This window comes from Aythya fuligula, chromosome 29 (assembly GCF_009819795.1).
Source record: "Aythya fuligula isolate bAytFul2 chromosome 29, bAytFul2.pri, whole genome shotgun sequence".
Classification (NCBI taxonomy): domain Eukaryota; kingdom Metazoa; phylum Chordata; class Aves; order Anseriformes; family Anatidae; genus Aythya; species Aythya fuligula.
Genome location: NC_045587.1, coordinates 672,699 through 697,313, shown reverse-complemented (window position 1 = coordinate 697,313; position 24,615 = coordinate 672,699). Strand labels below are relative to the sequence as shown.

Sequence of the window (24,615 nt, the reverse complement as noted above, 5' to 3'; positions counted from 1 at the left end):
GCGCCCCCCCCCTCCCCGCACGTGCTCCGCCGCCCTCCTCCCGCGCCGGCCTTCGCGCATGCGCCCTGGCGCCGCCGCCCGGCCGGCCCCGGCTGCCGCCATTTTGTCCGCGGGCGGCGAGCGTGAGGGGCGCTCCCTCCCCCAGCGCATCCCGGCGCCGGCGGCGGAGCAGGAGAGCGGCGGAGGAACGCGAGGATCCCGGGGGAGCCTCCCGGGGAGCTCGGCGGGGCCGTTAGGGAAGGGCCCCGCCGGTCCTAAGCGGGCGGGCGCCGCCGCCGCCATCTTACCTCGCTGCCGCCGCGGCCTCCCCGCCGCCTGCCCGCGCAGCCCGCCCCCTTCACCTCAGCCGCCCCTCCTCATTGGCCCGCCCTGCCGCCGGCCCGCGGCGCGGGATTGGCTGAGCTCGATGTCACTCAGCGAAGCCACGCCCTTGGGAGGGTGGGCACGTGAGGGGCAGCCGCCACGTGGCCGCGCCTCCACGTGGCTGGGGTTGGGGGAGAGCCCCCCGGGGGCGCGCCTGGCTCGGGGCCGGTCCCAAAAGCTTTGGGGCAAAAGCCAGAGCCCTAAAAGCCCCCCAGGGAAAGCCTCGATGCCCCCAGAGCCTCCTGGAGATGTCCAAAGCCAACCCCTAGGAGCTGGAGGCTCCCAGCCCAGGCTCCAAGAGGGAAAGGGAAAAGGAGGGATAAGCCCAAAACACAGAAACAGCCCCAAAAAATGCAGGGATTTATCCCTGGGTTGGCTAAAATGTGGGAAGTGACCTTAAAAATTCTAGGGATTTACCCCCAGGTTGGTCAAAATGTAGGAACAGACCCCAAAAACCCCAGGGATTTACACACAGGTTGGCCAAAATGTGGGAAATTACCCTAAAAACTGGAGGGATTTACCCCCAGGTTGGCCAAAATGTAGGAACTGACCCCAAAAAATGCAGGGTTTTACCCCTAGGGATGGCAGCAAGTGTAGGAAAACACGGAGCTCGGCGTAGAAAATGAGCGTGGCAGAAGCCGGGTGGAGACGATAACGTTTATTGAAGTCTGGAAAAGTGAGAGGCTGAAGAACAAAACAAGTTCGGCTTTTCCAAAAAACGTCAGACCCCCACCCCCACCCCCACGAGGCGGGTGCCCTCGGCCACAGATTTCGGGCTTAATTTCGGGTTTTGGTGGCGGGAGGAGCTGCGGCGCAGGCAGGGCTCCCCCGAGAGCTGCCCCGCGGCCCCCGCGGCCCCCTCCAGCCCTGCCCAGTCTGACCAGTGCCTCGCACCCGTACCCAGAGCGGGTTCTGGGCTTCGCATCACGTCCTACAGACACCAGGGCTCAGCACCCTGCTGGCCCTTCGCACGCCACCCCCTCTCCACCACCACCAGGAGCACCCCAAAAACCTTCGGCGCAAGCCGCCTGCCCAGCCCGGCGGCCCCTTTCCCTCCCCACGCACCGTTTTCCTCCGTTCTGACCCCAAAAAGCTCCTCGACCCACTTTCTGTCGCCATCAGCTCGAGCGGAGCCACGTGAGCAGCCCCGAGCCTCGCCGGGGGGGTGCGTGGGGGGGGCCCCCGCAGCACCTGCCAGCATCACAAAACTTAAAAAGGAACAAAAACGCTAAAAGATATAAGTTACTGCTTAAATTATTTGTAAAACATCTCGGTTTTGTTTTCTTTTTCTGCGACATGTTTTAAATAATCCCCTCCCCGGACCCCCCTGCCCCCGACGTGTTCCCCAAATTGGGGGTGGGGGGGGGTTAAGTCCCAGCAGGGCTGGACCCTGCTCTTAACTGGGAAGTCGGCGAGGGAGGGAAGCGAGGAAGAGAAAGGGATTTTGTCCTTTCACAGCTTCGAGGGCTCCTCGCGAGGAAATAAGAAAAGTTCTAATAAAAGAGTTCTCGGGGGGGGGCAGCGGGGAACACCAACAGCCCTTCCCCTCCACCGCAGGGGCAGGGGATGAGGGAGGGAGGGGGAAAAAAAAACAAAAAACAGGGCAGGCAGGCCGGTTTGTCCCGATTCAGTAGTAAAAAGGAATTATTTGGGGAGGGGAGGCAGCGGCGGGGGCGGTTCTGAGGGCAGGGGGGGGGGCCGGGGTCTGTCTGTGTTGGAGGCTCTGGAAGCGGCGCCTGCCCGGGAGGGGGGGTTCAAAAGCTCGCCGTAAGCGTGGAAATCGAAGGCTGGGGGCTGGGTGGGCTGCATGCCCTGGGCGCTCAGCAGCGAGTGCAGCATGTTGACCGTATCCTGGTAGTCACTGGCCTGGTTGGCGTTGTGCCCGTTGGCCCCCGCCGGCCCCCCCTTGTCCGATTTGCCGTGGGGCCCCCGGTTTTTGGACGTCGGGGTTTGTAAAGGGAGGCCGCCGGGCTCCGAGCCGTGACCCGGGAGGTGAGGATACGGGAACTGAGCCCCGGAACCCTTGGAGCTTTTGCTGACTTTGGGCTGGTGCTCGTGGGGCGCCGCGCTCGCCGCCGTCGCCGCCACCTCCTCCGGCGGGGGCCTCTTGCGGGAAGAACCGAAGAGGCCGTAGCTTTTGTGGGGCACGGCGCTGGGGGGGGCGAGGTGTTTCGAGTCTCCCGGGCGCTTGTTGAGCACCCCGCTGGGGCCGGCGGCGAGCTGGGGGTGCAAGTGTTTGTGCGAGTGATGGTTGTGGTGGTGGTGGTGGTGGTTGGAAGAGTGGCCCTTGTGTTTCTCCTTGTGTTCCCGGCTCTTGGCGCCGCTCTCGTCCAGGGAGCCGGGCCTGTCGGCGGCGCTCGGCACCTTGATGCGCATTTTGATCTCCTCCTGCTTGGAGGGGAGAGGCCTCTCGCCTCCTCCTCCTCCTCCTCCGCCCGTCACCGGGATCCTCAGCTTGAGAGCCGAGGCTTTGTCACCTTTTTCGGGGCCGGGAGGCCGCTCGGGGTTCTCCGAACCGATGGGGATTTTCAAGATGATGGGCGAGGGGTTGCTCTCCTGCTGGACTTCCCTCTCCCGCTGCTGCTGGACCAGCAAATTCTGCGCGGCGTAGGCGTACTGGGACCTGACGTTGGCCTCCATGTTCTCCAGCTGCCTTTTCTGCGCCGCCAGCTCCTCGGCGTGCTTGGCTCGGTATTCCTTCAGCGACACCTTGGCCGCCGGCGCGTTCTTGCCGCCCTGCTTCTGATAAGCAGCGCCATCTTGCTGCAGAGGGTGCTCGGCCGCCGAGCCGTCGCTAGTCCTGTGGCCCTGGGAGCTTTCCAGTTTGGGGGGAGGATGCTGGGCCAGCCAGTGCTCCGGCTGTGCCCCCGCCGCCGCCGCCGCCCCTTCCGCGCCGCTCTGCTCGCGGGGGGATTCGGTGGAAGGCGGCAGGGCCGGCCCCGCGCCGCCGGCGGTGGAGGACGTGGACATGCTCATCAGGCCGGCGATGTTCATGTCCGAGCTGTTGTTCCTGGAGATCATGTTGAGGATGGTCTGCTCCGACAGGCTCTTGTCTTCGCTGTGCTCGTCGGCCTTCGACTTCCTGGCCGCCTGCGAGGCCTGAAGGAAAGCAGGGAGCGGTTACCGACCTGGGGCTGTCGCAGAAAGGACGCGGGAGCAGCCTCCCTGCTGGCTGACGGGACACCCACTGCCCCTTTCTCTCTCTCCTCATGCCAAACAACCAGGCACGGGGCTGCTAAAGCAGTTTAAGGACCGAAGTTTCTACAGAATTAATTCAAAAACGAGGCACTCGAGTGCCAAGGGAACATTTTGCAGACCCACGGTGTTCGGCTCCCCCCCCACGCGTGCCCTCCAGGCCCCGCCTGGCCTCGTAATGCTTGGAGACACCACACAAAAAACCTCAGGGCCCGCGTTCTCCTGCAAGCAGCCACGAAGCAGACTCTTACCCGCCAGTTCCGGATGCGTTTGAGCCGGTTGGGAGTTTTCTCGAGGATCTGCAGGAATTCGTGAGTCAGTTCTGCAGAGGAGACACAAAGCCAGGCAGGATGGTCAGAGGCGGGCAGGCCGGCCCTAAATCCATCAGGGCAACCCCCTACTTACTGATGAATGGAGCTACTGATGAGATGGAGCTACTCCAGGAGGGGAAATACTGACAGCTAGAACCACTGACCACAGGTTAACTCATCTCACTGTGCGCCTTTTGCCATCTCTGTTGTACCATAGCAGCTGCTGCACTGGAAACTTTGGCAAAACCAGAAGCCCTTTGAGTCCGTGAACCGGCCGGTGGCCGTGTTGGAATGGCAGGAACAGAGATGCCAAGATAATACAAGAGCCTTTTGGGGGACCTTGCTCCAAAACTTACCATCTAAGAGCTCCAGAGTTACAGTGCCATCAACGTATTCCCACCAGTGCTTCCCGTCCGTGGAGACTGGGATCTCCCAGTTGGACCATTTACAAGCCAGGTGGATACAGACGCAGGCCACAACGGGAGGGGTGTACTGCAGGCTGAAGGTGGTCAGGTGCAGGCTGACGTCACCAGCAGGGAGAGAGAAACAGAAAGCCATGAACTCCCAAGCCTGAACCTCAGCACACACAATCGCCCAACTGGAGAGACGCTGCGGAAGAGGTGGAGGTGGGGGGGGAAGTTCCCTGCCGTTCCTCCCCCAGCACAACCCTACAGGCGTCTCCGTCCCACTCTGCCAGGCTGCTCCTGCCTTCCCCGCTGCGCTCCGGGCACCTCTGGCAGCTCAAGGCTCAAGCCCTCCTCTGAGGGAGCAGCTGGGGTACCTGCCAGCCCCCACCTCTGCTGCTGGCTCTGCTCAGCCTGAGAAAAACAACAAAACAAACAAAAAAAAGTCCTAGTGCAGCTCCTGGGAAGGCAACACCACGGGCAAAGGGCGTCGTTACCGCTCCGAGAACCTACAGGTCGAGCGGGAAGCTCCTAGGATCTGCGCTCATCCCCTCCTGTCTCTCCGAGGGGAGCGATCTCGCCTTCGTGTCAGGGAAGTTTACAGCAGAAGCACCGAATTCCTGAAGGCCCACGCCTGGTTTTGCAGTTAGGAGCCGAATTTGCAGAGATCTGCACCGGTTGCGTTTCAAATTAAACCTCACCCTGAGCCCCTTTTACCCCGAATCTGAGCCACAGCAGGATTGGGCCCGTTGGCTACGAGAACTGCAGCGCTCTGCACAGACCCACCTGGCATTCTTCCATTAAAAATATTAATAAAAAAAAATTATTAAAAGTGCTAAAAGTCACCTCCCTGCTCGTTGGACGTGCGCCTTCTCCAACTGGCCACCGTGGGCTTTTAGGAAGGGTTTTTTCTTCCCCCAGGGAGCTTTAGAAAAAGCACTGATGCTGCAGCCACGAAGCCTGCCGTAAGGGAACGGGCTCACGGAGCTCCTGCCACCGCCAGGCCCTGCTCTCCCTCCCCTCCTGCAGCGACTCAGGAGCGTCTAAAAGGCAGCCCGGCCACACGCCAAGCGTTTCCAGCAGTAAACGAAATTTGCTCAGATGGCAGAGCTGGGACGGGAGGGCTACGGAGCACCAAAACCTCGGAAATCCCAACGGGGAGCTCGAGCCAACAGCGCGTTCGAGAACTGGGATGCAGCAGCACCCCACAAGCTTCCTCTCCAGCTGCAGGAACACCCCACCAGGCCCTAAAAGCCACGGCAGAGCTGCCACACTTGTGGACAAGCCCCTTAGAAAGCACGCTGCTGAGCCCCTCCGGGGTAACGGCAGCCCCATCTCTTCACCACGCGGGGGTTACTCAAAAGCTTTTTCTATCCACGCATTTTTCTATCTCTGTGGAGATAGAATATTTCATATTTTTCATATTTCATAAAATATTTCCTATTTTTCTATCTCTGTGGAGACACAGAGCTGGGCATCAACGGGCAAAAAAGGCACGAAATCATTTCGTGGGTATCGGATTTATCCACACACCAAGAAGTCAAACCCGGGAAATTCAGAGCGAGAAAAAAAAAACCCTTATCCCCTTATCCAGCATGGCTAAGAAGTGAAGTCCTGGTGCCCCAAGAGCCTCAACTCTGCCCTACGACGATGCCAGGAAGCATAAAAACGTTAAATATTTGTAGCTACGCCTGAATTTGTCTACTTGACTGCTCAAGCACCTCAATTGGGTGTTTCGAGGCATCACGTTAGGGCAGAACCGGGGCTGCCTGGCCGCGTTTCTCACCTTCTGCTTGGATTCCTTTCAAGTCTAACCTGACCTCCTCGTTTCTTGGTTCTGCAATTACCGCTGCAGGGATAAAACCCGTCCCAGGGAGGTTATTTCCCCACGCAGTACTAACACTTCACGCCAGTGTAGGAAGGAAACCCACAGGGTGCCCTCTGGAGCCGTGCCACCGAGTTGTTCTCTGTCCTGCTGCCTCCCTGCGCTAGCGGCGTGCTGCTGGGCGCTGCTCCACCACGACGGGGATGTGGCGACGCTTGGCCACCCTCCCCCAAACTATTTTCTGGGGTTAGGCAAAGATTTCTGCTGTTTTAGCCTCCTCGTTTGCTGTTTTACAAACAACGAAGCTCCATCCCTCTCTAGGCAGCACGTGGGGCAGACCCGACTCCTAACCCAGCTTTTTCCTCCCATCTTTTAATTTCTGCCAACTCTTTCCCAGAAACACAGCGTTTTCTGTCGCCACAACTCGGAATTTGCCTGAAACTGGTAATCCAGAAGACAAAAATTACAAAAAAAATAAATAAAGATGGACGTCCCAACACCAGGACTGCTACAGGCCTCACCAAGAAAATCCAGGTGGCACCTGACAGAACTACCCAGACCTCTCAAGGTGAGAAAAAAAAATAGATTTTTATTAATTTCCCAAACTCCACCTGCAGGCAGCGCTTCCTGGCCTGCCAGCGCAGCCATTCAGGCCAGGCAAGGCTGTGCTTTTCTCCTGAAATCCCTCCTGCCGGTGTCCAGCTCCTGTTTCTCTCCCTTTACACTCCAAACCAGCTTTATTTGGGGACACAGACTGCTTGTTTTCAGAATCTGCACAGCACCCGGTGCAGCGAGAGCTCCCTCTCTGACACCTCGGTACTAAGCAAGCAAAACCGTGCTTCAAATCCACCCTACGCCTGGTTTTCTTTTTGGAACTGTCAACAGCTGCCTAGCCCTGGGAAAATAAAGCAGTGAGGTTCTACAGCAGCCCGTCTGCCTTGCTTACACGGCTGATTTTGCAGCTGGTTTGGGTCAGAAGCCAGCAAGAGAAAGGTTTCCCGCCGTCTCCGAACCAAACCCAGCAGCCCCCGGTTGCTCACTGGCTAAGCAATGCCCCAGGGGTCACCGGGGGCTTCTCTCCTCCAGGTAAGACCCTTTGCCAAATAGGAATTAATTAAATCAGAAAATAATAACCTGTTGGTAGCCATGAAATAGGAAGTTTGCGCCAAGTCCTTGCTGGCTGAAAGAGAAAAGGAAAAAAAAGCAGGGGGTTAGCCCTTCTGACAAAACACTGCTACGTTTTACTTCCAAAACCACCAGCTTTTGGCCACCGCGTGCAAAATAAGAGCCCCCAGCAGCTGGATCAGCTCACGCCACGTCTAGGGAAGGCGTTTAGAAGCAGACAGAGAGCTCAGGGGGGCTCAGCAGAGCCAGAGGTGCTCATAAATGGCTCTGTTTTGATGCTGGCTACGGTTTTTGGCTGCGGGCAAGCTCTCCTGCAGCAGGGGGTCACGAGCAGGAGCCGCCTCTTACCTCGCACGAGCTGAGTGCACTTCACCACGTGGGTGTGGGGGTGGTCGATGGTGATCTCAAAGCCTGGAAGGAGACAGAGAGAGAGAGGGCCGTCAGGTAACGAGCAGCAGAGCCCAACGGATCTACGAACCTCGTGTCTCCTGCTCCCGGGGGACAAGGGCAGGGATAGAGGAACCCCTTGTCCTTTATCCCAAAGGCTTGGGACCTCCAGTCACAAAACCCGAAGGTCACCGCTGCTGCCAGGCCTCCATCCAAGCAGCTCAACGAGTCCTGCGCCTTGAAAGGCCTCGCTGAAAACAAAACAACCACGAAGCAATTTAAAAATAGCAAGACAAAGCCTCTTCCAGCAGCTGGGAGGAAGGAGAAGACAATGGCATCTGCTCAAAGGAATTTCTGTCACCCAAAGAGCTAAGAGGAAGCAGACGTTTTCCCTTTGAAGGAGGCTGCAGCCCTAAGAGTCAATGGAACTTAATCCCCGCTTCGGTTTCCTATTCGCTTGGTGCATTATGGTTTTAAAGAAAAGACAAAAATCCCATCGGTCCATCTGTGCAACAGACTCGGTTCCTTCCAGGCAGAATAGCCCAGAATATTCCAGATGAGCTGGGAAGTTACAAAAGGGACAGGGAGAAGTGAGAATAGCTCGGATCACGCTTCAACCCCTGGCTCAGGAGGCCAACACGTGCACCCCGTACACCCCTGGCTCCTCCAAACCCCTCCTAAGGTGGGGATGAGCAGGGATTTACTCCGAACCGAGTCAGAAATAAGAGAGCAGAGCATTTTGAGGGGCTACACACAAACTGAATCTGCAGCAGAAGAGATGTTAGGAAAAAATAACGTTTTCGGAAGGAGCAGGACGCTGGATCCAGGAGCCACAGCCCTGAGCTCAGGCCCCAGCTTCTGCTTTCAAAACCAAGAAGTGGCTGGGAGGGGAATAAAAGAGCAATCTGATCACGTTAACCTCCAACCAGTGTCTGAGCAGAACAAAACCTGCTGTGGGGGGAAAAAAAAAGAGAGGAGCCACACTTCCACGCTTCGGTTTCTCTGAGGATTGAAATAGATGCGAGTTACACCTGGAAATGCTGAGGTTAGAAAGGAAAACAGGAGCAGTGTGGGGTGAGAGCAGAGTTTGTTGCCCGGGCTCTTGTCCTGCCAGCTGGGCATCTGCCCCCGAGCTGTGTGGAGCACTCCTGGCTCTGGGATTCGTGTGGCAGCCCGCCCGCTTTGAAAAACTTACCCAGGGTCTGCAGGATTATGCTCTCCAGGATGACCAGGTCCTGGGCTTGTTGCAGGTAAGCCTGGGGTTGAGAGGACAGGCACGTTACTCGCCACGAGGCACTCCCCATGAAGCCTGCCTGCTTCTAAAACTCTTCTCTCTCAGGGAGGTGAAAACAGCCAGGGGAAATCTTTATGCCCACCTGGCACAGATTCCCTGCCAGAGGGGAAAAAAGCAGAGCAGGGCGGACCCGCTGCCCTGCCAGAGCTTGAGCTACAGGATCCAGACCCTCTCAGTCCCAGCCCCTCACAGGAGAGGAGGCAGCTTTTGTCCTAAAGCTTCCCCGGATAAAGCTTCCCCTTTCCCACAGGGCTGGCTGCTCGGTTTTGGGTTAAGTCTTGAGAAATTTGGCAATGTTTCTACCAAACCCACTGCTGAAGGTGTGGGGATGGAGCAGCCCCAGCTGCCCCACGCCATCCTCTGCCCTGCCGGGACCGGCGCAGCCCCAGCAGCAGCCCAAAAGCTCTCTGCAGCTCAGAGGAGAACCTGAAAGCTCTCACTGCTCACCCCGGGGCGCAGCCACGTGCTTCTAGAGCAGCTCCTTTGGAACAAAAATTAAGGAGGAGCTGCTCGGGGGGCAGCCCGTTCCCATTCCCCGTGCCCCAGCTCCTCACATCGGGGCGTATTTCCCCGACCCCAACGCTCACCTCGCTCCTGGTGTCCGGAGGAGGCTCCTGGGGATGCAGGCAGGCGTGAGCCACCTTGATGACGTGCTCCAGCTTATGGGGCTGCTCCTCCACCTTGGCTGCCAGGAACAGAGCCGCCGGTGCCACCGACTGCGGGGGAAAAAAATTGACTCTTTTTAAGTTCTAAAGTCTTAAATCAGAGCAAATGAAATCAGACGAATGTTTATCTTAATTAAAAAATAAATACTAATGATTTAATTTCGGTAAATAAAGCCTGCACAAGGCTAAACGCCACCAGGAAGATGAAGGATCTCTGGTGCCTCACAGCAGCTGCAAAGCCCCATCCCTGGGGCAGGTCCCACCACGTCACCGTGACCCCCCCCCAGCCCCTCCTGGCAGCAGGAGCAGAGCCAGGGACCCCCGGAGCCCCCCCCCAGCACTTACGTTCCTGTGGAACTGGGTGAAGGACTGCACCATGTAGAAGCGGTGCATGTACACGATGGCCGTGTTGATGGTGAGCTGCGAGCTGGTGGCGGGGCTAAGGAAAGGCACGACCCCGCGGGGAACACCTCCAGCCCCAAAACGCCAGGCTGGGCCCAGCTCCCTCCCCCAGGCCCTGCTGCTGAGATGGATCCGGCCCCCCAAAACCAAGCCTGGTTCCCCAAAACTCGAGCCTGGTTCCACCGTGCCTGGAACCAGCTTCCCAAGCTCCTGCTGAGCCCAGAACCAGGCCTTGATCCCCCCACTCCGGGGCCAGGCTCTCCCCAGCTTCCCCCAGCTCTCCCCTCTCTGCTGCTGTCTCCCCCCAGTACCCCCCAGCTCTCCCCACTCCAGGACTGGCTCCCCCCAGACCCTCCTGGCTCTCCCTGCTCCGGACCCGGCTTCCCCCTGGCTCTCTCCTCCCGGCTCTCCCCTCTCTGGTTTCATCTCCCCCCAGCTCTCCCCACTCCAGGCCCTGCACCCCTCAGCCTCTCCCTGCTCCGCGGCCGGGCTCTCCCTGCTCCAAACCCACCTCCTTTCCCTTTGGGCCCAGACTCCCCCAGCTCCCCCCAACCCTCCCCACTCCATCCCCAGCCTCCCCACCTCCACGATCGGCCTCCCCTCAGCTCCCTTTGACTCCCCCTACTCCACGCCCGGCTCCCTGCTCCCCGGCACCAACCTCCCCCAGCCCCGCTTCTCCCCACCTCCGGTTCCTCCCTTTTAGGGCCCGGTTCTCCTCAGCTCTCGCTCCCCTAGGCCGGGTTCTCCCCTCTCCGGGCCCAGAACCCCCCCGGCTCCGTCTCTCCCCATCTCCACGCCCGGTTCTCCCCCCTCTCCATGCCCTGCTCCCCCCTCTCCACCCCCAACCTCTCCCCGTTCCCCCCCTCACCCCCTTTAATCCCCGTCACCCCCCTCCCCTCCCCTCTCCCTCAGCGCAGGCCGCGGTGGTGGCGGCGGCGGCGGTGTAGGCCCGAAGCGCAGGCCCGGATACACGTTGAGGCGCTGCCCCATGTCCTGCAGCAGGTTGGCCGCCTGCTGCCGGTACGAGAGCTCCTTGTCGGGGTCGAGGCCGGCTCGGCGCGAGGGGCTGCGCTCCAGCTGCTCGCGGCTGAAGTACCAGCGCCGCCCCGCCGCGCCGCCGGCCCCGCCGCCCGCCGAGGCCTCCATGGCGGATCCGCGCGCGCACGCACGCACGCACGCACGCACGCACGCACGCGCTGACGTCACCGGAGAGGAAGGCGCGGGGAGGGGGGGGGGAGCACGGCGCATGCGCGCAAGCGCCGAGCCGGAAGTGGCTTCAGTAGGGGGGTGGCGGTGGGCCCCGTGGCACCCCCCCCACACACACGCGCGCTCCCTCCCCAAACCCTCCGACCTTTGACCTTTGACCTTTGACCCTTTGACCTTTAACCCCTTGACCCCCCCCCTCCCGCCCCTTTGACCCCCAAGGGCACGGCACGGCTCGTATCAAAGTGCGTTTATATAATTTATCTGTACAGGATAAAGGGGTTTGGGGGGAGGAGGGGGGGTTATGAGGGGGGAGGGGGCCGTACCGCGGTGGGGGGGGGGGGGGGTAAAGGGGCTGAGCTCCCCCCCTCCCCCCCCCCAGCTGCTTGAAAATAAAAAATAAAAGGAAAAATGAAAAAAAAAAAAAGTCACTTCAGTCGGGTTTTTTTTTGCATTAAAAGGTGGGGGGGGGCTGCCCCTCCCCCTGCAGAGCGTGCCCCCAACCCCCCCCCTCAGAGCTTGGGGGGGGCCACAGGGGGGGCTGGGACCCCCCCCCCCGGACCCCCAAACCATGGGGGGGGGGGGAGGGGAGGGCAAGGGAGGGGTCCCCACCCCCCCTCTTTGGCACTGGGGGGGCGAATTTCAATAAAGGCTGCACCTTGCCCCCTCCCCAACCCCCCCTTAACCCCCCCATTGCAGGGGGGAGCAGCCCCAACCCCCCCATTCCGGGGGGAGCAGCCCCCAAAAAACAGCGCCTGGGGTCAGGAGGGGGCAGATCCCAGCCCCCCCCGCCCCCAATTTCTCCCTTTTTTCCCTCCCTTTTGGCTTTTCCCTCCTTTAACCTTTTTTTTTTTTTTGGGGGGGGGGGGGTTCCTCTTTTTCGTTTTTTTTTTTTTTTTTTTTTTTTTTTTTTTTTTTGCCCGGAGCAGGCTGAAAGGGAGGGGGTCGGGGGGGGGGGGGGGGGGCCCTAACTGCCCCCCCCAGGGCCAGCGTTGAGGAAATAGGTGGTCATCTCCCCCTTGCCCTTGACCTTCACCAGCCCCCGGCACTCCAGCGAGTAGCCCTTGGCCGCCAGCACCTGGTAGAGGTCCGTGGTCACCTGGGGGGGGGGCAAAAAAGTGAGTAAAGGGAGTTTGGGGGGGGCTGGAAAATGTCCGTGTCCCCCCCCCCCCCGGGTCCTGGCTGACCTGGATGCGGTCGGGGACGCCGGTGCTGTCCATGCGGCTGGAGACGTTGACGGTGTTGCCCCAAATGTCGTATTGGGGTTTACGCGCCCCGATCACCCCCGCCACCACCGGGCCCATGTTCAGGCCTGGGGGGGGACAAGGAGGGACAAGGGGGGACAAAACAGGGGTGGGGGGGGAGGTAGAGTGTCAAGGATACCCCCCCTGCAACACACGCAGACACAGACAGACGTAGAAGCAATGGGGTGGGGAGGGGGGGAAGGGGGAGGATGAAAAGGGGAAAGGGGGGTAAAAAGGGGGTCAAAAAAAGGGAAAAAGGGATGGGGAAAAAATGGGGGGGGCAAAGAGGGGGATGGAGGGAGCAAGAAGGGGAAAGGGGGGGGCAAAGAGGGGAAAATGGGGGCAAAGAAGGAAAAATGGGGGAGCAAGAAGGGGAAAGGAGAAAAAGGGGCCAAAAAGGGGAAGGGGGGGGGCAAAAAAGGGGAAGGGGGGGCAAAAAAGGGGAAAAGGAAAAGGGCCAGGAAAGGGAAAATGGGGGCAGCAGCAAAAAGGGGAGAGAGGAAAGGGGAAAATTGGGGCAAAGAGGGGAAAAGGGACAGCCTAAAAGGGGGAAACGGGGTCTGGGGGGGGTCACAGGGGGGGCCCGCTCACCAATCTTCATCTGGAAGTTGTTGAAGGAGTGCTCGTTGATGTACTTCATCTGCTCCATCAGGTGCATGGCGTAGTCGGCCAGCGCCGCGATGTGGCTGCGGCCTTCGCGGTCGTAGGTGGCGGCGTTGAGGCCCGAGGCCGCCATGTAGGTGCTGCCGATCGTCTTGATCTTCTCCAGCTGCCGGTATTTCTGCTCGCTGATGATCTGGGGGGGGACACAGCACCGGTTTTGTGCCTTCCCCCCCCCCAACCACCGAGCACCCGCAGCGCTCCGTCACCGCCCCGCTGGGGTCTACGTGGCCCGGCCCTGTGCTCCTCGGCCTCCTTCGTGTGTTGCTCCACAGCCTCCCCCCGTCCCCATGGGTCCCCAAGGGTCTCCAAGGGTGCCCAAAAGACCCAAAAGTCCCCAGAGGGACCCCAAGAGTCCCCAAGAGGACCCAAGAAGACCCCAAGGAGTCCCCAGGAGGACACAAGGGTCTCCAAAAGTCCCCAAAGGGGACCCCAAGAGGACCCCACAAGTCTCCAAGAGTCCCCAAAGGGGAGCCAAGGGGACCCCAGGAGTCCCCAAAAGTCCCCAAGGAGTCCCCAAGGAGAACCCAAAGGGTCCCCAAATGTCCCCAAGGAGTTCCCCAAGATGACCCAAGGAGGACCCCAAAAGTCACCAAGGAGTGCCCAAGGGGAGCCAAAGAGTCCCAAGGAGACCCAAGGAGACCCCAAGAGGACACAAGAGGGACCCAAGAGTCCCCAAGGAGTCTCCAAGAGGACCCAAGAGGACCCAAGGACTCCCCAAGGGGTCCCCAAAAGTTACCAAGGAGTCCCTAAGGGGAACCAAGAAGTCCCAAGGAGTCCCAAGGAGTCCTGAGGAGACCCCAAGTAGTCCCCCCACACCTCACCCCCCTGGGGTTCATCCCCCCGCGCCCCCTCCGCGGCCTGCCATGCGCCCCGCGGCCAACCTCGTCGAAGTCGGCGATGATCTCGTTGAGCAGCCGCAGGCACTCGACGCCCTCGTTGTTGGCCTCCAGCTCGACGTAGAACTCGGAGAAGTTGCTGATGGAGGCGAACATGACGGCCACGCACTCGCACGACTGGTAGTAGAGCTCGTCGTTGCGCCGCTCGCGGGCCAGGAAATGCGCCGCCACGTCCTTGGGCAGGATGTTGTGCAGCAGCCGCCGGTTGTAGGCCTGCAGCTCCTCCATCTCCTCCTTCTCGCTCGTCGCCTGCGGCCACGACACCCCTTGGAGCCACGCCGGAGAGATGCGGGGGGTCCCCGTGCCTGGTTTTTTGTCTCCCCCCCCCCGCCTCGGTACCTGCAGCTTCCAGAGGAAATCGAGGCGGGCGGTGGACTCGACCTGCTGCGCGTGCAGGTACAGAGCCAGGGCGAAGACGGCCAGGACGACGGGGGTGACGTAGCGCAGGGCCACCTTGCCCTCTGCCGGGCTGTGGAAGGAGCCCCCCCCAAGGCTGAGCACACCACGACCCCCGGCGTGGGGTAGGGGGGCTTGGGGGTGCAGCCTCTGGGCCCCGCTGTGGGGATGGGGACACGGCAGCAGGCACCGGACCCCAAGGTTGTACCCCAACAGGAGCATAGTGATGCATCCAGACCCCCCCCAAATGCATCCAGACCCCCCCCAAATGCACCCACATCCCAAAAGATGCACCCCTAAAGATGTAACCAGACCCGAGGCGTCCCCGAAGGTGAACCCAAAGCCCAAAAAAGCTCCCCGAGCCCCCAGTAAGCCCCCAAAAGATGTGCCCAGAGCCCCAAAGATGCCCCTGTGCCATGTGGAGACCCCAAAGGAACACACAAAGACCCCCAAGGGACACAGGAAGACCCCAAAGGGACACACAAAAACCTCAAAAGGACATACGGAGACCCTAAATGGACACACGGAGACCCTAAAGGAACACACAAAGACCCCAAAGGGACACACAAAGACCCCAAAAACACTCCCTCCCTCCCAGCACAGCCCCCCAGGGGTCCCTCCCGCTGCCTCCCCGCTCCCCTCCCAGCACCCCACTGCTCCCAGTTCCCCCAGTTCCCCCCTCACCATTCGCCTTGGGTCACGTTGAAGAAGGGCCTGCGGGGAGGACAGAGGGGCGATCGGGTCAGCGGGGTGAGGACCCCGAACCGGGGGGGAACACGGGACCCCCGGGGTGGGCTGGGGAGGGCACTCACAGCGCATTGGCCACCACCAGCAGGTCGGCGTTGTCGAAGAGGGCGGCCTGGGGACCCTCCACCAGCACCAGGTAGGTGGCCTCGATGGCCACCATCAGCAGCAGCTTCCCGATGCTGCTGATGTGCAGGAAGACGGAGCAGGCCAGCAGGCTGAGCAGCACGCTGTAGGTGAAGTACTGCGGGAGAAAGGGGGGGGACACGGGACACGCGGGTAGGGGGGTGCGCGGGGCTGCGGTGGCACCCGTGGGCACCCCCACCCCATCCCGCAACTGCAGGGACCTGGCACCTGTGGGGTGCAGGACTTCGCACCCATAAAGGCTGATGCCAGCACCCTATAAGCTCAAGGACCCCGTGCCAGCACCCTTGGGGACATGGCACCCATGGGGACCCCATACAGCACCATGCAGGACCTTGCACCCATAGGGGCTGATGCCAGCACCCTAAAACCTCAAGGACCCCGTGCCAGCACCCTTGGGGACATGGGACCTGTGGGACCTCGTGCCAGCACCCTGCACACACAAGGACCCCATGCCAACACCATGTAGGACCTCGCACCCATAGGGGTGGATGCCAGCACCCTATAACCTCAAGGACCCCGTGACAGCACCCTTGGGGACCTCATGGTGACACCCTGCACCCCTGTGCCAGCACCCTTGGGACATAGGAAGGACCCTGGGGGGGGGAACCCTACTCACTCAGCCCCCCCCCCACCAACACACCCCAAGGACTTTGCACCCGTGCCAGCACCCTACACCCTCAGAAACCCCATACCAGCACCCTTGGGGTCCCTACACCTTCAGGACCCCACACCAGCACCCGGCACCCTCGAGGGCCCCCGCTCGCTGCCCTAAACCAGCACCCCAACGGGATCCCGTGCCCGGGGGGGGGGGGGTGACCCCATCCCAGCACCCCACAACCGCTCACCTCGGGGAAGTCGCAGGCCAGCCCGTGGGGGCGGCACGGCCCCGGGGGGGTCCCCAGCGAGAGGTTGAGGGCACGGAGCTGGCACGGCCCCACCGCCGCGGGGGTGATGTTGAGCTCGCGGGCGGCGCAGTCCCGCAGGGGAACCCGGCTGCAGGCGAACTGGGAAGGATGGGGGGAGGCAGGGGGTGAGCCCCGAGCCCCCCCACCACGTGTCCCAACCCCGAATCCCGTCCCCGAGCCCTCACCATGTTGACGAAGGCGGCGACGAAGACAAGGAGGACGGTGAAGACGGCGATGGCGGTGCTGCGGGCGCGGGAGCGGACGATGGCCCGCGAGAGACGCTGCAGGGCGGCGGGGAAGAGCTGGAGGGGGGGTAAAAAAAAAATAAAAATAAAGTAAAAAAAAACCTGTCAGGCACCACCGGGCCCCCCCCCCGCGAGCTGCCCACCCACTCGCTACTCACAGCAACGCAGGAGTAGACGGCGCAGACGAAGAGGATGGCGGAGAGGAGGACGAAGATGCCGACGTAGACGCCGAGCATCAGCGGGGAGCTGCGGGGAGAGGCGGCCGTGAGAGGTGGTGGGGGCGATGGGGGGGGGGGAAAAAATGGGGGCAGCGGGGTCGTGGCACTCACGGGGGAAACACCAAGAACTGGAGGCAGCAGATGAAGCAGAAGACGAGCAGGGTGCAGGCCACGTAGCCACCGAAGCGGTCGTCCACCTTCTTGGAGTACTGCGGGGAGGAGGAGGGTGAGCTGGGATGGGGGGGGGACCACGGGGTTGGGATGGGATGGAAATCCCATAAAAGGACAGAGGGGGCTCCCAAAAAGCATGGAGAGGGGCCCCAAAAAGGATGGAGAGGGGCCAGGGGCCCCCAGGCTGGGCTGGAGGGGACCACGGGGCCAGGACGAAGGTGACCCAAGGGGATGGAGGGGACCAAGGGGACAATAGGGTTAGGATAAAGGGGAGGGGGGGGGGGGAATGGGGGGGGCAATGGGGTCCCCACCTTCTTCTCCAGATCGGGCGTCTGGAAGGTGAGCAGGAACTTCTTGACGTGGTCCTTGCGGAGCTGGTCGATGCTGCGCGCGTCGATGGCCCGGCTCAGGAACTCGTCCACCTCGTCCTCGGGGTTGAGGGCCTCCTGGGCACCGCGGCTGGGGCACGGCAAGGGGGGGGTCAAGGCTCTTTGTGCCCCCCCCCCCCCCCCAGGCTCGGCTCCCTTCCCAAAATGCCGAGCACTGAGCTTTGGGGACACTTACTTGTCCTTGCTGGAGTCATCGATGCCCTGGGGAGACACAAGGGAGGTGAGGGGGGGGCATCAGGGGCACTGGCAGGGATTGGGGGGGGGTCCCAGGGCTGGTGAGGATGGGGGAAAAACCCCCAGGGTGACCCTGGGGGGGGGACGTGGGGCATCCCCAAAGTCACCAGCAAGAACAGGGGACAGAGTCACAAGAGTGACAAGGCCTGGGGACGTCCCCAAGGGTCCCCAAAGCCTGGCAAAAACTGGGGGGGTCCCAAGGGTCCGTAAGGGCAGGATGAGGGGGTCCTGCCCCCAGTGAGGATGTGGGGGGGGGGACACACTGAGGGAATCCCGGCTGTGGCCAGGAGGAGGAAGCAGCAAAGTGCTGCGGGCGCAGATGGGGAAGCCACAGGAAGGTGTCAGGGGGCTGATACGGCCACGGCGCGGGGGGGGACCCATACCCAGTGCCCCCCCCCCCAAACCCCCCGGGGGCCGCTCACCATCTGCCGGAAGGCCTTGGAGTCCTTGGTGCGGGAGAAGGAGCGCTCAGGCACCCAGCGTGGCACCAGCCCCTCCGTCGAGTTGGCCCGAGCGCGCTGCAGCTTGGCCAGGATGGCTTTCTCCTCCTTCTGCGGGGCGACGAGGCAGTGAGGGGGGCCCACGCATCCATCCCCGTCCCCCCCCACCTCGCCAGCCCCCTGACTCACGCGCTTCTGGCTGCAGCCCACGATGAGGAAGGTCTCGATGTTGTGCTCCTTGAGGTAGGCGTTGCGCTCGCCGCCGTGGCCCGGCTCCACCTCGTAGTCCCCGTTCAGGTACTGCAGCGTGGCCCAGGTGATGTGGATGCGCCTGCAGGGGTCCAGGACGGAGAGAAAAAAGGCACTGAGCCCTGCTGCCACCAGCCCCATAATCCTGGACCCCCCTTTCCAGCCCCTTCTCGCCCTTGCCCGGCTCACCCGGCTTTGCCCCCCGCCTCCATGTGGTTGGCCAGGGTCACGTCGTTGGACCAGACGTCGAACTGCCACTTGCGCAGCCCCAGGACCCCGCAGTGCACGCGCCCGCTGTGGATGCCCACGCGCATGTTGACGTTCACCCCCGTCACCTCACGCACCAGCCTGCGGACGGTCCCCCCCCCCCCGGCACCGCGTCACCCGGCGGCCACGACCACCCCCGTGGGCACCGGGGACGGTCGTGTCCCCGTGTCCACGCAGCCAGGGGCGCAGCAGCACCGGGGACGTGCGTAAAACAGGGCTGGGGACGCGCACCAGGGATCGTGGTGGCACTGGGGATGTGCCAGTTTTAGGGACATGAGGGGTTGAGGTGGGGTTGAGGTGGCACCGGGGACATGCAGGCACAAGGGACAGGCACAGAGCCCCCCCTTGGGACTCTGGTGGCACTGGGGATGTGCCAGGACCAGAGACAGGCACAGCCCCTGGGGTCTCAGTGGCACTGGGGATGTGCCGGCTTCGGGGACATGAGGGGTCTCGGTGGGCTTGAGGTGGCACTGGGGACACGCAGGCACTAGGGACAGGCACAATGTCCCCCCTTGGGATTCAGATGGCATTGGGGACATGCCAGGACCAGTGATAGGCACAGCCCCTGGGGTCTCAGTGGCACCAGGGACATGCCAGCTTTGGGGACACGCATGGTCTTAGTGGCACCGGGGACATATGGCACTAGGAACAGGCACAGAGCCCCCCCTTGGGACTCCGGTGGCACTGGGGACATGCCAGCACCAGCGACGGGCACAGCCCCCTGGGGTCTCGGTGGCACCGTGCCCACCCCACTCACGAGATGGCCTCGATCATGTCGACCCCCATCTCCACGCAGCAGTGCGCGTGGTCCCCGCGCGCCTCCGGCAGCCCCGACACGCAGTAGTAGCAGTCCCCCAGGATCTTGATGCGCAGGCAGTGGTTCTCCTGGGAGGGGTAAAAGGGACAGCAGAGAGGCCGGGCAGGTCAGGACGGGGGGGTCCGGACCCCCGAACCCCCTACCCCGGCTCACCGCTCACCGCCGCCAGCTTGTCGAAGCGCGCGAAGAGCTCGTTGAGCGTCATCACCAGCTCCTGCGCCGTGCACTGCGACGCCAGGCTGGTGAAGCCCTCGATGTCCGCGAAGAGGATGCTGCCGGGAGGAAGGGCACGGGCTGGAAATGGCCGGGGAGGGGGACACCAAGCCCCCCGAAACCTCACCCACACCCCCCCGGGTACCTGACGTTGTCGTGCTTCTGGATGTAGATCTTGTGGAACATCATGTCCTCCTTCTTGGTGTTGATGTCCTCCTTCATCTCCATGGCCACGTGCTGGGGCAGCACCGAGAGCAGCAGGCGCTCCTGCGCCCACCGCCACCCCGTCAGCCCCTGGGTCACCCCTTCCACCGCCACCCCGGGGTCCCCGTTGTCCCCGGGACCCCCTCCCCAAGGCTCTCGCGGTGTCCCCAGCCCCGTCCCACCTGCTGCCGGTTCTCCCGCTGGAGGTGCAGCCGTGCCTGGATGTAGCCGCGGGTCTCCTGGAAGGCCTGGCGCTGCGAGACCTCGGCGGGGTAGTGGGTGCAGACCCCCACCACGTTGGTGCACAGGAAGATCAGGGCGTTGGCGCTCAGCTGGTGACAACGGGGGGCTCAGCGCGGCCACCGAGGACCCCCAAACCAAACCCCACACCACCAGCACCATACCCCCCCCCCCCCAAAACCCCCCAGCTCACCCCAAAATCCCGGCTCTAGAGCACGGAGGGGAGCTGCCGATAGGACCGGGGTGGGGGGGCTGCAAGGGGGACGTGGGGGCTCAAGGAATTGGGGTGAGGGGGGCACGGGGCAAGGGGATGGGGGAAAATATGGCCCAGGGGGATGAGGTGAACGTGGGGAGCCAGGGGATCTGGTGCAAGGGGAACACGGGGAATCAAGGGATGGGGGGGGACCTGGGGGGGCAGGGACCCAGGGCAGGTTTTTTGGGGGGGCACGGGGCTGCAGCCAGGCCCCGCGGGCCCTCGGGAAGCGGAGGAAGCCGGGGGAGGGCCGGGAAGCGGAGATGGCTGCAGCGGGAGCGCTGCGGTTTCCCCCCTCCCCGTCCCCATCCCCTGGGACCAGGGCCAGGGCTATTTATAGGGCTTGGGGGGGGTTGGGGGGGGGGGTGCTCCCACCGCATCCCATCCCCACTGCCTGCCACGCGGGGTCATCCCCTTGAAAAGGAGGTAGTGGTGGGGGGGGGATGTCCCCTCCCGTGCCCCCTGACCCGAATTGGCTCCAGCATCGCCCTTCCCTGCCCCGGCCCCATGGGGACGGCACGTGGCCCCCACCCCGGCCAGGCAGGGCGAGGGTGACAGCCACAAGCTGGGGGGGGAAAAAGCACAGCCAGGGCCTGGGAACGCACAGCCCCAGGGCCAACGCAGCCCCTGTGCCCCCCCCTTCATGCCCCTGGCCCTGGGGGGCAGAATGGGGGACGGTGCCCTCTTTGGAGACCCCCATGGGGCCCCCACCCCCCCAAGCTCTCTGGCCCCGTGCCTTCCCCCGGGGGTTTCCGCCAGCCCCACAACGGGGGCTTTGTGGGTGCCCCCGCCCCGGCACGGCCCACAATGGAGGGTTTGTGCGCGGCCCCAGTGCGGGGAGGAGGGGGCGACCCCAGCCGTGCCGCCAGCAGCACCCACAGACCCCCCCCCTCACCCCCCCAGTGGGCATCCAGAACCTTCCAGGCACAGAAGGGGCAAAAAAGCCAATTTGGCAACCAGGGGGTGACTCCAACACAACAGGGGCAGAACTGGGGGAGAACTGGGGGAGAACTGGGGGGTCCCCCTTCCCCAAATACCGCCCCCAGCCCTGTGCCACCAACACCCCCCCCAGTCCCGAGAGGGTCCTACCTGCTTCCAGAGGAAGGGGTCGGCGGCGTTGCGGTGCCAGGCGATGGCGAGGTGCAGGGCGGAGAGCAGCGCCCCGGCCAGCACGGCCGCCCGCATCCGCACGGGCAGCAGGGTGTAGGTGATGTAGATGAAGAAGACGCTCCACCAGACGCCCTCGGCCGCGCTGCGGGGCGCCGCGGCCACCGTGCCCAGCGCCTGCACCCCGGCCAGCAGCCCCAGCACCACGTAGCTCACCACCCACATGTAGTCCTGGGGGAAGGCGCTGCGGCTGCACAGCACCATCAGGAGCAGGAAGAGCCCCGTGGCGCCCGCCAGCGAGGCGGCCGCCGGCACGTGCGGGGCGCCGGGCAGGCAGTGGAAGAGGAGCATCACCCCGCAGACCAGCACCAGCACCCCCATCAGCACCGTCAGGCTGCTCTGGTTCATCTGGAAGAAGTAGCGCTGGTAGAGCCGCTCCAGCTTGGCCGACTGGAAGCGTTTGGAGCGGAAGACCTGCAGCAAACGCCGCCAGCACTCGCCGGCCGACAGCCGCTCGCCGCGGCCCCCGGCCCCCTTGGGCGCTTTGGCCTCGCTGTCCTCCAAGCCCAGGTCCCCCGATTTGAGCCCCGGGTCCCCCGCCGGCCCCTTCTTGCCGTAGTGGTCCTCCTGCCAGGTGCAGCGCAGCCCCGGGGTGGCCCGGGGGGGTCCCGCGCCCCGTTCCATCTCAGGGTCCTGCAGGCAGCTCATGTAGCGGGGGCCGCAGAGGGCGGCACGCGGGCGCTTGCCCTTCTTGCCGTTGCGCTCCCCCCATGCCGTCTTCCTCTCATCCACCTTGGGCACCAGGATGCCGCTGAACCACGACATGCTGCGGGCACCGCCCGGGGGTCAGCACCCAAACCGGGGGCCCGTTGCCTCCGGGACCCCCGACCGCTACCTCCGGGAAGCACCGAGCGGACCCCCCTCCGTCCCGACCCGGCCCTCCCCGGGGAGCTGGAGCCCACGGCACCGTGGCACCGGCTCTCCCTCCAGCCCCGCGGGTGCCGTGCCCGTGCCGGTGGCAGGTGCCCGGTGGCGGGTGCCGAGGCTGGGCCCCGCCGCGGCCTCCCTGGCGCAGTGACCTGCGGCGAAACTGGAACCGTCCCCGGGCGTCCCGGCCCTGTTTGTCTTGAACGGCGGCCAAACGGCTCCCCGGGGCACCGGGGCCCAACCCGGGATGTGGCAGCCGGTCCCAGCCCCGGGGTGCGCAACCAAAGGGAACGGCCGCCGGGAAGGGCCGGGCCCCGGAGCCGGCGGCCGCCTCCCTCCTCCCCTGCACCGGGCACGGCCGCGGGGACCCCCCCCGGGCCCGGCCGCCGCACCCCGGGACGCCTCGGGCCCCGCCAGCGCCCTTCGTCCGCCTCCCACCCCGGGGAGCCCCGAGGAGCCCCCGCTGCACCGGCACCGGCACCGGCACCTCCCGGAGCCCCGAGCACCGCCCCGCGCCCTCGGGGCCGCTCAGCCCCCGCTGCCCCGGGGGCCCTCGCTCCGCCGCACCGGGCGCGCCCCGGCCCCGGGCACGGTCTCCGCCGCCACCGCCCCGGATCCCCGCCCCGGTACCCCGGGGGTCCCCCCTCTCCGGTCGCCGCGCCCTGTGCGCCCGGTCCGGCCCCGCTCACCTCCGTGTCCGCCGCCGCCGCCGCCGCCACCGCCCGCGGGGCCCCGCGCCCCGGTCCGGTCCCGGTCCGGTCCCGGTATGGCTCCGGTCCGACCCCGCCGCCGCCGCCCGTTCTTACACGGCGGCCGCGCTGCGCCCCCGCCGCCCCATCCCGCGCCCAGGCCGGGCCCCCGGTACCGGCCCCGGTCGCGGTCCCGGCCGCAGCCCCGGCCCGCCCCGGCCGGTGCCCGCCCCCCCGGCCGGATCCGCTCCCGGGCGCTCCCGGCCGGCGGTCTTAAAGGCGCAGAGGCGGCGGTCCGGTACGGCCCGGTACGGCCCGGTACGGCCCGGTGCGGCGGGGGAGGCGCGGGCGGCGCGCGGGGGCGGCGGGCGCGCGCGCGGGCACGGGCGGCCCGGTACCCCCGGGGCCGCGCAGACACGGCCACACGCGCCGCCGGCCTGCACCGACATGGCGGGGACAACGGGGACACGCGCGGCCGTGTCCCCGCACACGCGCGGGCACGCGCACCCCCCCCCCCCCCACACACACACACCCCCGTACCCCCCTCCCGGTGCGTGCCCCTTGCACACTCAGCCCCTCACTCGCACAGGCGCGCGCGCGCGCGCACCCCCCCCCCCCGCGCGCATCCCCGCGCCCCCTTGCACGCGCACGCACGCGCTCGTGCACCCTTGCACGCGCGCTCGGCCCCTCTTGCACGCGCATCGCCTTGCACACGCAGACCTTGCACACGCGCACCCCCCCCCCTCCGCACCCACGCACCCCGGATGCCCCCCCCAGCGCGCGCACCCCCTTGCACGCTCACCCCCTTGCACAAGCACCCTCAGCATGCACACACCCCTTTGCACACCCCCTCGTTCGTGCCCCCCCCCCCCATTTGTTCACGCACACCCCCACCAGCACCTATGGGCGCAGGGCACCCCCCCATGCTGCCCCCTCCCCAGTTCCAGGGGGGCACGGATCAGGCTTTGGGGCACCCACAGCCCCAGGAGGGGTCCAGCCCCGGGCCTCCTGCCCCCCCCAAATTATCCCGGGGGCCAGGAAAGGGTCGTGCAACCCCCCCCTTAACAGCAGCACCCCCCCATCCCCCCCCCGCAGCAGCGCTGGGCCCCGGGGAACGCAGATTAATCATTAATTACCAGCGCCGCCGCTGTCCCCGTGTCCCCGCGGCCCCGTGAGGAAGTGCTGCCGGGCTGGGGGGGGGAAGGGGGGGGTGGCAGTGCCACTCGTGTCCCCGTGGGGCCACCAGCACCCGGCACAGGGACAGGGCTGGGGGCACCCGGGGACCTGGGGGGGGCCTGGTCCCAGGGAGGCCGCTTGCACCCCCCTGGGTGTTGGCACCCAACGGCACCGTCCTGCCCCCGGCCGGATCCTGACCCTGATGGGGATCCCCAGACCTGATCCTGACCCTGATGGGAACCCTTGGGCTGGATCCTGACCCTGTTGGGGATCCCCAGATCGGATCCTGACCCTGCTGGGTACCCCTGGGCTGGATCCCAGCCACAGCAGGGCTCACTTGGACCAGATCCTGACTGTGCTGTGGCTCTTGGGGCTGGATCCTGACCCTGCTGGGGATCCCCAGATCAGATCCTGACCCTACTAGGGCTCCCCGGGCCAGATCCTGACCCTACTGGGGCTTCTTGGGCTGGATCCTGACCCTGATGGAGCTCCCTGGGCCAGATCCCGACCTTTGCTGGGGCTCCCCGGGCCAGATCCTGACCCTACTGGGGACCCCTGGGCTGGATCCTGTCCCTGCTGGAGCTCTTGGGGCCGGATCCTGACCCTA

The 24,615-nt window shown here is 64.3% G+C and overlaps 2 protein-coding genes across 3 annotated transcripts; both read right to left on the bottom strand.

The window, feature by feature from the left end:
- Positions 1 to 1,006: 1,006 nt before the first annotated feature.
- On the bottom strand, positions 1,007 to 11,117 carry CCNT1 (cyclin T1). The gene is made up of 9 exons (XM_032204788.1): positions 10,942 to 11,117; positions 9,915 to 9,996; positions 9,492 to 9,620; positions 8,806 to 8,866; positions 7,572 to 7,634; positions 7,233 to 7,278; positions 4,226 to 4,389; positions 3,810 to 3,880; positions 1,007 to 3,462 (listed from the first exon to the last, which is right to left on the bottom strand). The coding sequence occupies exons 1-9, from the start codon at positions 11,115 to 11,117 to the stop codon at positions 2,008 to 2,010; spliced, it is 2,247 nt and encodes a 748-aa protein (XP_032060679.1). The 3' UTR covers positions 1,007 to 2,007.
- Positions 11,118 to 12,120: 1,003 nt separating this feature from the next.
- Positions 12,121 to 22,857, bottom strand: ADCY6 (adenylate cyclase 6). 2 transcript variants are annotated; one of them, XM_032204787.1, is made up of 22 exons: positions 22,833 to 22,857; positions 21,199 to 22,042; positions 19,799 to 19,948; positions 19,558 to 19,679; positions 19,360 to 19,471; positions 19,140 to 19,267; positions 18,305 to 18,463; positions 18,056 to 18,197; positions 17,849 to 17,977; positions 17,368 to 17,393; positions 17,115 to 17,262; positions 16,744 to 16,841; positions 16,573 to 16,660; positions 16,355 to 16,471; positions 16,110 to 16,268; positions 15,186 to 15,361; positions 15,058 to 15,087; positions 14,317 to 14,446; positions 13,963 to 14,226; positions 13,010 to 13,214; positions 12,362 to 12,486; positions 12,121 to 12,273 (listed from the first exon to the last, which is right to left on the bottom strand). In XM_032204787.1, the coding sequence occupies exons 2-22, from the start codon at positions 22,039 to 22,041 to the stop codon at positions 12,142 to 12,144; spliced, it is 3,483 nt and encodes a 1,160-aa protein (XP_032060678.1). In that variant the 5' UTR covers position 22,042; positions 22,833 to 22,857; the 3' UTR covers positions 12,121 to 12,141. The 2 variants fall into 2 exon arrangements, with proteins under 2 accessions (XP_032060678.1, XP_032060677.1); XM_032204786.1 differs by lacking the exon at positions 22,833 to 22,857 and having other exon boundaries at positions 21,199 to 22,403.
- Positions 22,858 to 24,615: the final 1,758 nt, after the last annotated feature.

Coding starts and splice junctions, on each gene's coding strand:
- CCNT1 (XM_032204788.1), bottom strand. CDS start 11,117: ATGGAGGCCTCGGCGGGCGGCGGGGCCGGCGGCGCGGCGGGGCGGCGC. Junction 9,997..10,941: donor ATGGGGCAGCGCCTCAACGT/GTATCCGGGCCT, acceptor CCCCGCCACCAG/CTCGCAGCTCACCATCAACA. Junction 3,881..4,225: donor AACTCTGGAGCTCTTAGATG/GTAAGTTTTGGA, acceptor TCTCCTCTGCAG/AACTGACTCACGAATTCCTG.
- ADCY6 (XM_032204787.1), bottom strand. CDS start 22,041: ATGTCGTGGTTCAGCGGCATCCTGGTGCCCAAGGTGGATGAGAGGAAG. Junction 19,949..21,198: donor ACCCCTTCCTCTGGAAGCAG/GTAGGACCCTCT, acceptor CGTTGTCACCAG/CTGAGCGCCAACGCCCTGAT. Junction 19,680..19,798: donor AGCGGGAGAACCGGCAGCAG/GTGGGACGGGGC, acceptor CGGTGGGCGCAG/GAGCGCCTGCTGCTCTCGGT.